Genomic DNA, 14,873 nt, shown 5'->3' on the forward strand with positions numbered 1-14,873 from the left:
TCTCTTACCCTCATGACAACCCTGTAAGGTAGGCCGGTTCTAGGCCTGTGAGGTAACTTTAAAACAAATTAAATTAGTTTCTTTTCTCTCTCTAGGCACTCTCCCTTCAGGCCCACGATGGTGAATCACTTCTAGATGATGGCTGCCAAAGTCTGATAAATCTTCCTTCCCACCCAAGGCATGCTGGGAGTTGTAGGCCTAGTTCCCTGAACAATATGTTAATCTTTGAACACCGTCTGAGGTGTGGTGAGAAAAAAATGGCGAGCAGGCCATCTTAGTTGTGGCACCCTGTTTATGGATTTCTTTTTCCCAGGCAGGCTTGCCTAGTGACTGCATTAACGGATTTTAAGAGCCAAGTAATATTAATATATATATTCCAAGGCCTTTTAACTTGACGAGATTTTTTATGCAGTGTTTCCCCCTGTTTTAACTAAAACACAACATTCCAAAACAGATGCAAGAATTACTGAAAAAGGTTTATGATTTTCATGTAAAAACCTGACTACTATTGAAACAGAAGAGTGAATGGAGGAATAACTGATAGCTGAGGCTAGAATAGAATGGTAGGTAAGATTAGTGGCAGTTGGAGAAAGTCAGGTAGAAGGAGAACCAAGACAGTTAGTGAGAGGTCAGGAAAGTGGGAGCCGAGTTAGGATTGAGAGATAGTGAACTCGTTTGCTCACCCATACTGTATTTTAAATCAGTCACTCTACATGCCAGTACTACACCTCCCAGCATGCCTTTTGCAGTCAGGTGCATCCTCTGAGACCTCCTCTTGTTACCAATGCTGCTCCTCGATAAAGTGTCGAGGAGTAGCATCACTGAGGAGGAGAGTTAAATGGCTGTTAGTAGCAGTTGAAGCAAGTCAGTTAGAAGGAAAACTACTACACCTCCTAGCATGCCTTTGGCAGCCCTCAGGTGCCCATGTCCTCTGAGAGGCGCTTTCCTCCACTCATTGCCAATGCTGCTCCTTGACATCGCCAAGGAGGAGAAGTAAGCGGCTGTCAGTGGATGGGCCCAGCTCTGGCCAATCCAGCCTGGACTGCCTTGGCCTGTGCTTCTCACCCACCAAGTGCTCCATCGGGAGCCTGTACTGAAGGGCTGGGGCTGGGGCAGGAACTCCCCCCCACTTTGTCAGGTCTGTTTCTGGGCATGTGCAGTGCCTCCCCTTCCTCCCTCCTTCTTAAGGGTGAAGGCTGTGCGTGTGCTTCCCTCAGTTTCTGAGAAAACAGTGATATCAGGACAGGGTGCCTTTGAACATGTCCAGAGTTCGGCCTCTCAAAGACATGTTGTTGCATGTAGTTATGATTTTTAAACCACACATGGCAGATGGAAGGAGGCACTGCAAATGGATGCAGCCCATTTATGTGGGCTGTCTCCTTTTATGTGGAATTGGGTTGACTGCTCGAGACTGACCTTAGAAATCACAATGGCTGGTAAGTCTGGCCTCCCACTCAAGACATGCTGGGAGTTCTGCCCAAGGCATGCTGGGAGTTGTAGGCGTAAACCTAGGTTTTTATTAAATTATTTAAAAATACCTAAACCCCCAAAATTCATGTTTTTAGATTTTGGTTGAACAGTATTAACGCAGTACCATATGTGAACAGTATTAAGGCAGTACCATATGTGAAAGTGGGTAAACATTACTGGGTGAACCGTATTAAGGCAGTACCATATGTGAAAGTGGGTAAACATTTCAGGACTTAAGTGAGACACACATTCTGCTTTATAGGTAGAGATTTTCCACGTCTTCTGGGTCCCTAATTGTAAGATCTAGATATTTATGTTAGGTTTGGCCTTTTCTTTCCATTTCCTTTTAACAGCTAATGCTGCTTTTCTGATCCATTTTCTTGAAATGTAAGCCTCATTCACATGTTCCTCATATGTAGCTCCCTTCTACTAGCTCCACTGCCCTGTTCCATTCTGGAAATGAGGATTTCAACTAATTTCCGGTTGCTTTAAGAAGCACTAGCTTCCTGCTGTGCCAGCGGCACATCCCTATAGTGCACAGCCAGCATTGGATACTGTCCTCAGACACTCAGCAAATAAAATTATACCAGTTCTTTTTTATAGTGTCTTTTATTAGACCAACTTCTATTGATAAAGTTGCATGACAGCTTCTGAATTACATTAATTTTGTATCACGCAGAATAAGACATATTATCTTATATATTTTATACCCTAACATTGCTAGTACTTTAAGCAAGAAATCTTAATTTGTAGACCACCCTGAAAACTTCTGAAGAATAAGATTAAAAAAAAAACTTACTGTATCCAATGAGGCACATGCCCTTAAATCTGGTAAAAATCCAACCTCCAGGAGGTGGAGAAGGAAGCTTTGGTCCTTTATACCATAGACTCGATCTAGAAAAAGCACCATGGGTGCCTTATGGTCAGGGCAGAAACTTGCAGACATGTCTGGCTCAGTGACTGTTCCATCTGAAAAGAAATCCAATTATCCTGGTACAAGTTCTTTCTCATACAAATTCAGTTTATCTTTATATAACTGCTATCCACAAATTTTTTAAAATGGAGTTCTTGCCTTGGATTGAAACTGATTCAAGGTTAACATTATCCCAGAGTTGATAACTTTGCATTCACAGAAGCCAATGGAACTAGATCACCCTAAATCCAAGAAACTTCCAACTCCACTGGGTTTCATGGCCACACTATAAGATGCTTAAAATGAAATAGGACACAATTTGAATTACTTGGAAATTGTCTAGCCCTTGAAATTTGAAGAAACACATTGGAAGTCTGTGAAGCTTCATAAGTGGTGGAAATAAATAGTTGGTAGGCCTTCTGATATCTCCCTTTTGTGCTTGGGTGGTGCTATTTGGCTACATAAATAACAACCCCCACCCTATGAAGTTGGGAATAGGAATGATAGTGGTCAAAGACATCAACTACTTGAGTGACTAAGATGATGACTGGGTTCGCACAGTCACTGCAGCCAATTTAAGTCATGGTGGGTTGTGGCATTTGCCAGGCGAAGTTTAAATATTCAAGCCGTGATTGCAGCTTGTCATGTCATTTGAACCTGGTGAGCATAGATTGTTGGCATGGTTAACAAACCACCCAAAACCATGGACTGTTTGGACAACACAACAAGCCATGATTGCAACTTAAATATTCAAAATGGCTCCCTGCACCCAGTCCAGCAGTTTAAGTGGACTGCTGGATCTTGCAACCTGGCCCAACATTTATTTATTTCTCCAGTTCTCTAAAACCATGAACAACTGTGCTTGGAAATCAAGAGAAGAGGTTAAAGTATAAGATACTCAAAGGATTATTCAGACTAGCTGTTACTTACTACCTAAGGTTATGTAAAATCATAATGCAGATTCCAACACAGAATCTCAAGTTTCGCACTGTCTATTGTTCAACTTAGTTGCATTATTTTCTACCATAGGGCTAGCTCCAAGATTGGTATTTTTTTTAACCCAGCTGCTCTAAGCACTCCTCCACCGGGAGAGAGGTGCTCCATCAACAGGAGGATGCATCTACCGTAGAGGCCCCCATTACACCCATGGAGAACTCCACAGGTGAAAATTTCCCTGAAATTGGGGATTCCAAGGACATGTCAGAGGCAGCTTTAAATCCATGGGATGCAAAGCCCCTGTATACCCCCAAGTAAACCTGGCCTTATCCTCCCAGTCTGCCACTATATTCCCTGCCCAACCCCAGTTAGGATTGTTCTCACAGTTACCTTTGTTTACTGTTGGTAATTTTAGTGGTATGCTTATAATCCCAACCAAATCTTCTGTTGGCACCAGGGAACGTAGGATTGACCGGATTCTAATAGCTTCACCTTTTCCAGTTTGGATAAGCTGTTAAAACATGACCCATTAAACACTGACTTATTTTTACAAAATATTAAATTTGCAGAGGTGAAAGTAGTTAAACTATTCTGCCTGTCTCTTTTGTTTTGTAAATGCAAATCATTGCACCATTATTATTCTGTCTTTAAGCATATGAACTCACATTGGTATTGATATTGGCACCAAGTAGTAGAACAATCTGTGCGATTGGAAACCCTGATTAAGGCAGGGCCTGCAATCACATGGAAAGTTCTATTCATGTTTAAGTGAACGCAAACAGAACCCCCTTTCACACCTTGCCAATTCAACATGGCAAGATCTGAACTAAGGGAGCTGATGCCAGTGCGCCTAGAGGCACTGTGGGTAGGGCCAGCATGCATGGCCCCAACCTTCCACCCACTTCCTCATATGTTCAGGTGAATGCCTGAACAGGGCTAGTGCAAGTCAAAGAAGCCTGGGAGCTCCTTGTCTCGTTGGTGACATCAACAAGCCTTACATTTCTATATTCTGGCAAAGCAGTGAAGAGCTATTTTTTTTTATTTATTTATTTATTTATTTATATAGCACCATCAATGTACATGGTGCTGTACAGAGTAAAACAGTAAATAGCAAGACCCTGCCGCATAGGCACAGCTGCTCCCTTGAGGGTAGGGAGAGAAATGGACTAATGCTTTTCTGGGGATACACAGGAGGGATTTCTCCTGAGCAAACAGATACTTTTCTGATCTTCCATTTTTAGATATTAAACGGATAGCCCTACTGAAGACCACCATCCATTCCAGCAGGCTGAGTTGAGGGAGAGCAGGGCCATTCCACCAACCCTGCTGTAGTCCTCCCTCATGAAGGCTCCTCCTCCCTCAGTTGTCACCACCACCAGCCATCCCAACAGGCTGTAACAGAGGGAGGTGAGAGGAGGAAGTGGGGCCATTTCAGCAGCCCTGCTGAAAGACTAAATCCTTCCCCATCTTCCCTCATTATAACTTTTTCCTTGTGTGAAGTGTCTTTTAGATTGTAAGCAGGGACAATCTTCTTTTATTGATTATTTGTAATTTGGGCTGAGGAGCAGGATAAAAATAAATAATAGTTTCCTCTTATTTGAAATTGTCATTCTAGCAAAAATGAATTATTTAATGGATACTAAAAATAAACCACAAGATTTAAATGGAGAAACCATAAACCATAAGATTTAAATGGAGAAACTATAAAGCAGCTCATACATTGCCTACCAGAAATATTTCAAAGTAATTTAGGAAAGTATTTCATGTGATTTTTTACTTTTTCTGCACAAAGGTGGAAACCACTTACATGCATTTCTGGTGCACAGCGCCCAAGCAAATCTATAAGAGCTGAGTAGAAAGACATAATTGCATTGCCCATGTGCACTATCTCTTCTTCTTCCTCATCATCTTCAAGGCTACTAAAAAGAAATCAAGCAGACATAATTACTTTTTGAGCTCATTCGGACAATTCAAATTCATTTGGAAACTAGCACCATACTAATAAAGAAATGTTTAGGGAATCATTGAATCATAGAAAAGCAGAGTTGGAAGGGGCCTATAAGGCCATCGAGTCCAACCCCATGCTCAATGCAGGAATCCACTTTAAAGCATCCCTGACAGATGGCTGTCCAGCTGCCCCTTGAATGCCTCCAGTGTGGGAAAGCTCACTACCTTCCTAGGTAATTGGTTCCATTGTCATACTACTCTAACAGTCAGGAAGTTTTTCCTGATGCCCAGATGGAATCCTGCTTCCTGTAACTTGAGCCCATTATTCCGTGTCCTTCACTCTGAGAGGATCGAGAAGAGATCCTAGCCCTCCTCTGTGTGACAACCTTTCAAGTATTTGGGGAGTGCTCTCATGTTTCCCCTCAGCCTTCTCTTCTCAAGGCTAAACATGTCCATTTCTTTCACTCTCCTCTCACAGGGCTTTGTTTCCAGACCCCTGATCATCCTCATTGCCCTTCTCTGAACCCCCTCCAGCTTTTCTGCATCCTTCTTGAAGTGTGGTGCCCAGAACTGGACACAATACTCTAGATGAGGCCTAACCAGGGCCGAATAGATGGGAACCAGTACCTCGTGCAATTTGGAAGCCATACTTCTATTAATGCAGCCCAAAATAGCATTTGCTTTTTTCGCAGCCATATCACACTGTTGGCTCATATTCAGCTTGTGATCTACAACAATTCCAAGATCCTTTTCTCTTGTAGTATTGCTGAGCCAAGTGTCCCCATCTTGTAACTGTGCATTTTGTTCCTTTTTCCTAAGAGTAGAACTTGGCATTTATCCCTATTAAATTTCATTCTGTTGTTTTCAGCCCAGCGCTGACTTGTTCTGTACTTTTCAAAACAATCTCTCCTACTGTTAATCCTATAGCAAGCTGAGAGAAAGGCAGGGTGTTGAAACTGAACTGATTCCCTTCCTTCCTTCCTTGTTAGAGCTTTCACCAAAATAAAAAGAAATCCAACTGAAATTCCTGTGAATCTTCCCTGTGACAATGTATGTAGTGGTGAGCACCCAGGATGGGACACACGGTAGTTCAGTAGGGTGGTAAGTAAACATGCTTACTAAATATGAGAGCCTAACTAAGTGTTACATGCAAATGCATGTGTTGAAATCCCAACAACCTTAAAAGAGAGAGAATGCTGTGGGAGGAAGTGATTTAGAATGAAGAAGCAGTGGAATAATGCAATGCTATCTTCAAGTTCAATGCTCTGAACACTACACCGCACTTGTTCCCAATGAGGACCAAAAAACTGCAGTAACACCAGGGTGGGAGCTGAGGAGGCATGGAAAAGTGAGAAGAAGCCTCCCCCATACCTTTCTCCCCATCCTGAAAAAGGAATTGGGAAGGGGGAGAAGAGGACAGACAATAATACAGAAACGGGCATACGTCAGGGAAAAATAGAAAAATCAAGCCGAAGTTAGAAGAATGCAGAGAGGCAGATACATGCCCACTTCAGTGAGTCAAAATCGCAAAACTGAGGTACAAAGGCGGGAAGGACAGTTAAAAACTTTAATTGGAGCAGCGATTTTGCCTCGACCACTAGATGGCACCTAAGCCCCACCTGATGTACTGTTTACATGTACAAGAGAAATCCGTTTGCCTTCTGACCTTATTCATTACTGTTAATAAGTAACATCTACGACCAAATAACTTCCTGGAATGATCAGTTCAGTGGTACTGTGCCTGACAACAAGATGTATTACAGTTTACAAAAGAGAAATGAGACTTCTAGGTTGATTAATCCAGACAACAGTTTTTTTAAAAAAAAATCTGATTATTCATCAATTTTAGAATCCAGAATTACAAAAGTGATCAGTGGAGGAGCACCTACTTTGCATGGAAAAGATCCATGTTCAATCTATAGCACTTCCAAATAGGACTGGGAAAGACTCCTGGTTCAAATCCTGGAGAGCTATTGCCATTCAATATATGGATAACTCAGAACTAAATGCACAGTCTCATTCTGTATAAGGCAGAGTCCTATTTTCCTAAACTGATAATGTTCTTTACTACAGAATGATATTATTTTGCAATTGACAGTCAGACATTTGAACAGCATCATCCAAAATGGCGGGAAGTATTGTTTATATGCACTTACAGTTCCCTCTTATACCCCTGAGAGGGAAGATCTAGAGCTGGGTTCGCAGATATTTTAATTGCTCCTTGCATAGCAGCCAACAACCCATTTCCTCCTTCTCCTCTAAGAGCTGGACCAAAACATTCTGGCCTTCGAATAAGAAGCTTGACAACCACACTGGCATTTTCCTCAACACTTTCACCTAGAAACCAAAAAAAGAAAGAAAAAAAAAGGAGGAAATTTAAAACCAAACAAGCTGAATGAACTCTATACATTAAAATGTAAAAACATTAAACCCAAATTCTGTGCATAGAATGAAGTATCTTTGAGATCTCTGCATATATTTGATGCAGATGTTTGCTTGTTTTTCTTTCTGATATCTAGATTCTCTGAGAAAGGACTCAGTGGGAAAGACTATGAAGAGAAATTAGGAATGCAAATTAGGATCAAAAAGCCACATTCCCAACAAGTAGAAGCACTCTCAGAGGTTATCATTAAAGCCTCCCCACAGAGCTCTCCACTATCTGACTGGGTAGCGACTGGGGAGAGGGCATTCTTGGTTGTGACACTCCACATCTGGAATATTCTCCCAGGGAGGTTCATCTGGCTCCCACTCTGATTGGTGCTAAAAAGACACCACTTCTTTAAAATAAATAAATTCTGCAGCCTTTTTAAATTATTTTATTTTTGTGTGTTTATTGGCTACTCTTAATTTTATCATTGTTTTTATTCTTATGAGGGTTAGCTGTTCCAGAAATATCATCACTGAAGGGCAAGGCAGAAGTTTATATAACCAAAATGAAATAAATGAAGGGGTTGATTCTATCCCGTGTTGTTACACATCTACATGAAACTGCTGTATGGGAACATCTGGAGTTTTGGGGTCCATTGCCAACAATATGCTGGTGACAAGCAACTCTACTTCTCCTTTTCTCAGGCAGGTGTGGTGGTGGATGTGCCGAACCAATGTCTGGCCTTGGATGAGAGCCAATAAATTGAAGCTTAATGCAAACAAGACTGAGACTGCTGATGGGTGGTTCCTCACCCATCAGCAACTGGCTCTGGATGGGATCACACTCTCCCTGGAGGAGCAGGTGTGCAGCTTGGGGGTATTCCATCTTTGGAGGCTCAGGTGGCCTTCATGGCGTGGAGTGTCTTCTACCAGCTCTGGATGGTAGCACAGTTGTGACCCTATATGATTGAGGACAGCATAGCATCAGTGGTCTATGCTCTGATAAATTCTAGGATAGTTTACTGCAATGTACTCTGTACAGCACCATGTACATTGATGGTGCTATATAAATAAATAATAATAATAATAATAATGTGTTGTACATTGGGGTGCTTTTGAAGACAGTATGGAAACTAAAGCTAGTGCAGAATGCAGGAGCCAGGTTGTTGAGTGGGACCAGTTGTTGAGTGGGACCAGGCAATGCGAACAGATAAGGACAGTTGTTGCTTGCCTGCACTAGTTCAGCACCTAGGTTAATTAACCACATTTCTTTATTCTTTATTCTTAATTTATTACATTTATATCCCGCCTTTTTTCCCCTCCAAGGAACCCAAGGCAGCATACATAATCCTCCTCCTCTTCTCCATTTTATCCTCACAGCAACAACCCTGTGAGGTAGATTGGGCTGAGAGTCTGTGACTGGCCTAAAGTCATCCAGTGGGTAGCTGAGTGGGGACTAGAACCCGGCTCTACCGACTCCCAGTCCAACACTCTAGCCACTACACCACACTGACTCTCCCCAAGGAAGCTTGTCTGGCACTGACACTGGGGTTCTCTAAATGAGCTATTTATAGCACGTTCTTTTCCCTGGTCAATTAAACAATGCTCTAAACAAATAGGACATCTCCTGTGCCCTCCCCAATTCGATTGTAAAATAGATCAGAGAAAAGCTGGGATAAACCCTTAATGGCACAAAATCAGCAGCATGTAAAGCTGGCATTGCGCTATGAAGTTGCCGAGAAAGGATTTTAAACAGAGGGAAAAGAGGATAAAATGCCTCCCTGCAACAAAGGGAGGCAAATCTAATCTCCATGTGTCTAATCAGAAGTAAGCCCCTATGTGTTCAATGGGGCTTACTCCCAAGTAAGTTTGACAACGGTTGTAAGCTTACAGCACAATCCTACTCAGAAGTAAGTCCTGGCTTTCTTGGGGACTGCAAGGAAACAGACGGAAACGATACTTCCCCCTCCTTTGCACACATGCCAGGGAGGGAGCGAGGCACTCCCTCCATTTAACCAATCATGTCTGTCATTTAAAGGAGATCCAGGAAGCCAAAGGATCTTCTGCCTTGTCACTCCTCTCCTCCCATGTAATCCAACCATATCAATCACGTCAAAGAACAAAACAGTGCTGGGTAAACAATGGGATTTCCCTTAAGGTAGAGATGCTCACTGTCATCCCTTTGGCCCAGGTAAAGATGTACTTATTTTCCCAGAACTCTGGACATTAGTTACGGCCTGATTATTGTGAACTGCATTTGTGATGTTTATTCTACACTGTGAGTGGGGGGAGATGTGTGTCTGTGGATGGACACTTTTCGTATTGTATTGTTTTTAGATTATGTCCTATTTAATTTTATTTGTATTATTGTTCTGATGATGGTTTACATTGATCTCTACACCGTTATGCTAATCATGGATTTCTGTATTGTGTAAGTCACTTCGCGACTGCTTTTTGCAGTGAGAAGTAATGTTATTATTAATATTTATTTATAAAGCGCCATCAATTTTCATGGCACTGCACAGATGCATAAATTTAATAAATAAATAAATAAGCCTATGCGGCAGGGTCTTGCTATTTATTGTTTTACTCTGTACAGCACCATGTACATTGATGGTGCTATATAAATAAATAAATAAATAAATAATAATAATAATAAAAAGTTGAGATGGGGTGGCTTTGTTACTATGTTGCAGCAAAATCAATGAAGAATCTTGTGATAACTTAAAGAGTAACAAATGTATTATAGCAGCGGTTCTCAACCTGTGGGTCGGGACCCCTTTGGGGGTCGAATGACCCTTTCACAGGGGTCGCCTAAGACCATCGGAAAACACATATTTCCGATGGTTTAGAAACTGTATTGACTGAACTCTGTCATGTGTCATCTTTTGTATTATTAAAGCTATTGTTATGTATTATTTTCATTAGCAAACCATCCCATGACAATGGATCGTGTAGAGAAGAACGAAAATAATTTTATGGTTGGGGGTCACCACAACATGAGGAACTGTATTAAAGGGTCGCAGCATTAAGAAGGTTGAGAACCACTGTATTATAGCATTGGCATTCATGAACCAGAGCCCACCTCATCAGATGCATGGAATGCCATCCTGGGTTGCTAGATGTTTATCAACACGAATTATAGTGAATGGTCACTATAATTATTTGATATACAACTAAGTTCTAATATAATTATCAGTTTGTATTTCTTGCATTTCATTCTCTCTGATCTCACTTCTAACATGTTTTTTCTTGTTCTCCATTTACTCATATATCTACAATCTCAGGTTGACATTCCATGCATCTGATGAAGTGGGATCTGATCCATGAAAACTTATGCTATAATAAAAGTGTTAGTCCTTAAAGTGCCACAAGACTCTTTGTAGTTTATATAAATCCAGTTCTCTTCGTATGTGGACATTTACCACACATTTTCAAGCTTGTCTATGCAAATGTGATGGATAGATACTATTAAAAATAATTTGAGCTACAATTCTTGTGAATTATGGCTGTGATTTGCTGTGCAGGGAAAGCAATTCATAAAATCCAGTCATAGCAAAATATTAATTTTTCCACATAATTTTCAATCCAATATTTAAACTTACCATTAACAAAAACAGCAAATCTTAAGAATGACAGATATCGTTCACCCTCTATTGGATTCCAACCAATGTCAGGATATCCTGCTGCTAAAAGCATTGGGCAGCTCTGAAGACCACAACCTGCCAAGTAGGTTACAACCTGTCCAATACAAACATATCATGGACTGTAGTGATGGTTCCAAGGAACCAAAAGCAATTTAGGAAAGCAATTAAGGGGGGGAAATCTTAGCTACCTTTGAAGACTGTGGTCTACCCAAGGCGGCTTACAGTATCCAATGCTGCCTATGTACCTCTCCACTCATTCTGTTGTGTCTGCAGGACAAACCACAAGTGCAACAGGAAGCCAGTGCTTCCTAAAGCAACCCCAGAAACAAGCCGAAATGCTTGTTTCTGGAACAGAACAGGTCAGCGGAGTTCCCTTTTGTGACCTTCCCCATTCCCGAAATTAGTATGTTGGCTCATTTCCTTTATTTATTATTAAAACATTTGTATCCTTCCCTATATCATTGGAATCTCAGGGCAGCATACAGATAAAATCAATTCAAGCAATATAAAACAATAATTTGCACAGCTAAAAAATATCAAACCATTAACAAGCTAATACCAGTAAACATTTAAAGTAAAAACTAATTAAAACTATGTGCAACTTTAGGCAAATTTAGCCCTCAGAGGTTTTGGAAAAAGCCACATTTTAACTTGGTGCTGTAATGAAGCCAGCATCTGCGCCAATTGGGCCTCCAAAGGGAGGGCATTCCACAACCAGGGTGCCACAACAGAGAAGGCCTTCTCCTACATTCCACCATAATGTATGTCTCACACTGGTGGGATGCAGAGGAGGACGCCTTCGACAAATCTCAGATCTCGGACAGGCATATATAGGGAGAGGTGGTCCTTTATTAGCTTCCCATTGTGTTGGCAGTTGTTTCTGCAAGTGCACAGACAGCATTGGTTACTGCCCAAGTTATGAAAGCACCTTAAAATGTAAACAGTTTTAAAATAAGTTTGTTAATAAAATATAACTTCAAATATTAAAAAGCAGCAAATACCATAAAGTCTTTTCAATTAAAAGCCAGAGAGAACAGATATATTAATTAAAGCACTTACAGACAGAGCCAGCTGTATCTCTCGTGGGATTCTATAGGGTAAAGGTTAGGAGGCATTCTCTCTAGAAGCTACCAACTTTACTATTCTTAGAGGTGGGCCAGTAAGTATGACCTCCAAACATGATCTTAAAGCATGGGCAGGTTCACACAGGTGTAGGCAGTGCTTCAAATAAGCTGGGCCCAAATCACTTATGGCTTTAAAGTTCAACATCACTTTGAATTGGGCTCAAAAATTGGGCAAAAGAAACCAGTGTAGCTGGTACAGCATTTGTGTAATATGATCCAACCATCTGGCCGCAATAAGGTCATGAGCAGCCACATTCTGTACCAGATGGACTTTCCAAGTCATATTGAAAGTTAGCCTGACACAGAGTGCATTAAAGTTGTCTAGTCTAAAGTAACTACGACATGCGCAACTGAGGCCAAGTCCACTTTCTCTAGACAGGATTGCAGCTGATGTACCAACAAAAGTAGGTAAAAGTTGGCCTTGATGTCTGGGAGTAACCATATCGATGGTCTGAACCACCCCTTCATTCCAAGCAGTGACCAGCGCCTCAGCAGACTGCCAGCTAAAACTGCAGGAAACTGCTCCAGAGAGGACAGAAAACCATCTGGATTCATCAGTCCTCAGGGATGGACTTTACAAACTGTCACTCTTGCAGAGGTTTCAACCAGCCTGAAGATCTAGCTTGATCTGTTCATGTCAATGGAGTCATCACTTGTTCCTGCACCCACAGATTGTTTCCCACTATTCCATTACGGAACACCAGATCCAGTGTGTGCCCTATGATATGTGTTGAGCCTGATATAAATCGAGGGAAAGCAATGGTTGTTACTTAAACTCAACGTTGAGGTACCCCAAGATCATTAGCGGGGGTGGGCAATACAGCAACAGAATCGCTATCCTGTCTCAGGTTCCCAACATTGGGTACAGGCACTTAAAACTGGCTGACTGCTGGACATTTTACCTAACTAGGAGATGGAATCACTAAGGACCATGTGCAAACATCTAAGCTACAAGAAGAGTACAAGGAATGGAAGATTTAATTTCACTGGACATAATCACTCCAGTCCAGAAATAAAAATCTGCTTGCAGAAATAAATTAATTTCCATACATGGAACTTTTCTAACAGGCACAATCATGGTTATTGCCAGGAGGAAGGGGGGAACCTTATAGCAAGAACTCAGAGAGGCACATGTGGTGCACTTCTGTTGTCAAAACTCAGAGATCAACACTGACAACCCTAGGCACTCCATGAGAGGGGCTGGGGAGAGACCGAGTCCAGGCAAAACATTTTTTCTCCCCAAAAGTAGTGATCAGCACTGACTGAATGATGGATGCCTCGACCATTCATTCGATGGCACTCACAAACACAAATGCCCCTGGTCAAAAGCTTGAGAGCATAGCTATGTCTAACTCAACCCTGGTCACAGGCTGTTCTCAACCTGGTCCTGTGAGCTCTCTCCCCAACATCAGCCTTCCCCTGCCTCAAGGCTTCCTGGAAACATACCTTTGGGCGGGTGAAGGTTATTTACTTTGAAATGTATCCTTCGTATGTTTAATATACTTATAACCACCAATACATTTAGAAAAAAGCATGAGAATCATAACATTTTCTACTACTTAAGAGTAAGTAGACTGTGGTGACATCATAAAAAACAGTAATATGCCTAGTGAAAATTAAACCTCAATAAGTAAAACAAGATATGATTGAAGATAAAACAGACACAGAGGAAAAATAAAGAAAGCAGTTACTTTTTCTAGGTCTGGCTCCTCCAGCGCAAGTGCAAGCTCATTATTGTCCATAACAGAGGCAGCTGCTACATCTAGAGGAGTGGAACCCCTCATAGAAGGTGAAGCTGGAGAAAGACATGATAATTAAAGTAAGTTTGCAGTTATGCTTCTTATACAGCAGAGGGCAGCAGTTACACTGCAGTTTATATAAAAAGAAACCATGAATGCTTGAATTTAATGTTCCCTGGTTCAGTAAGTTATGTCTTAGCTTAAGAAGAGGAACCCAAAACATTTATTTATTTATTTATTTATTTATTACCCATTCTCATTTATTATAATTTATTTGCATTAGTTTTAGAGGCAAGTCATACTGTACTTTTCAAACTTCCGTATAAAAATATGCCACTTTATTATTATTATTATTATTTATTTATATAGCACCATCAATGTACATGGTGCTGTACAGAGTAAAACAGTAAATAGCAAGACTCTGCCGCATAGGCTTACAATCTAATAAAATCATAGTAAAACAATAAGGAGGGGAAGAGAATGCCAACAGGTACAGGGTAGGGTAAGCAGGCACTGGGTAGGGAAAAACTAACAGTAGAAAGTAACAGTAGAAGTCTGCACAACATCAAGTTTTAAAAGCTTTAGGAAAAAGAAAAGTTTTTAGTTGTGCTTTAAAAGCTGTGGTTGAACTTGTAGTTCTCATTGTACTATCATCTGTGAATTGCTGAATGCACACGTTGATTTCCCTGCAATAAAAAATGGAAGTCAGACCTCCTCCTTTCCCAATCAA

At 41.1% G+C, this 14,873-nt stretch overlaps 1 protein-coding gene across 1 annotated transcript in view; it reads right to left on the reverse strand.

Annotated features, from left to right (window-relative positions):
* RYR3 (ryanodine receptor 3) overlaps positions 1-14,873 on the reverse strand; it is a 401,651-nt gene that overhangs the window by 169,911 nt on the left and 216,867 nt on the right. Inside the window, exons 42-47 of the mRNA XM_063117743.1 lie at positions 14,096-14,199; positions 11,239-11,374; positions 7,423-7,603; positions 5,127-5,235; positions 3,710-3,830; positions 2,270-2,439 (exon numbers count right to left, since the gene is read on the reverse strand). Coding sequence (XP_062973813.1) covers positions 2,270-2,439; positions 3,710-3,830; positions 5,127-5,235; positions 7,423-7,603; positions 11,239-11,374; positions 14,096-14,199 — 821 coding nt within the window. The remainder of the gene's footprint in view (positions 1-2,269; positions 2,440-3,709; positions 3,831-5,126; positions 5,236-7,422; positions 7,604-11,238; positions 11,375-14,095; positions 14,200-14,873) is intronic.

The sequence above is a fragment of the Elgaria multicarinata genome, chromosome 2 (genome assembly GCF_023053635.1).
Source record: "Elgaria multicarinata webbii isolate HBS135686 ecotype San Diego chromosome 2, rElgMul1.1.pri, whole genome shotgun sequence".
Classification (NCBI taxonomy): Eukaryota; Metazoa; Chordata; class Lepidosauria; order Squamata; family Anguidae; genus Elgaria; species Elgaria multicarinata.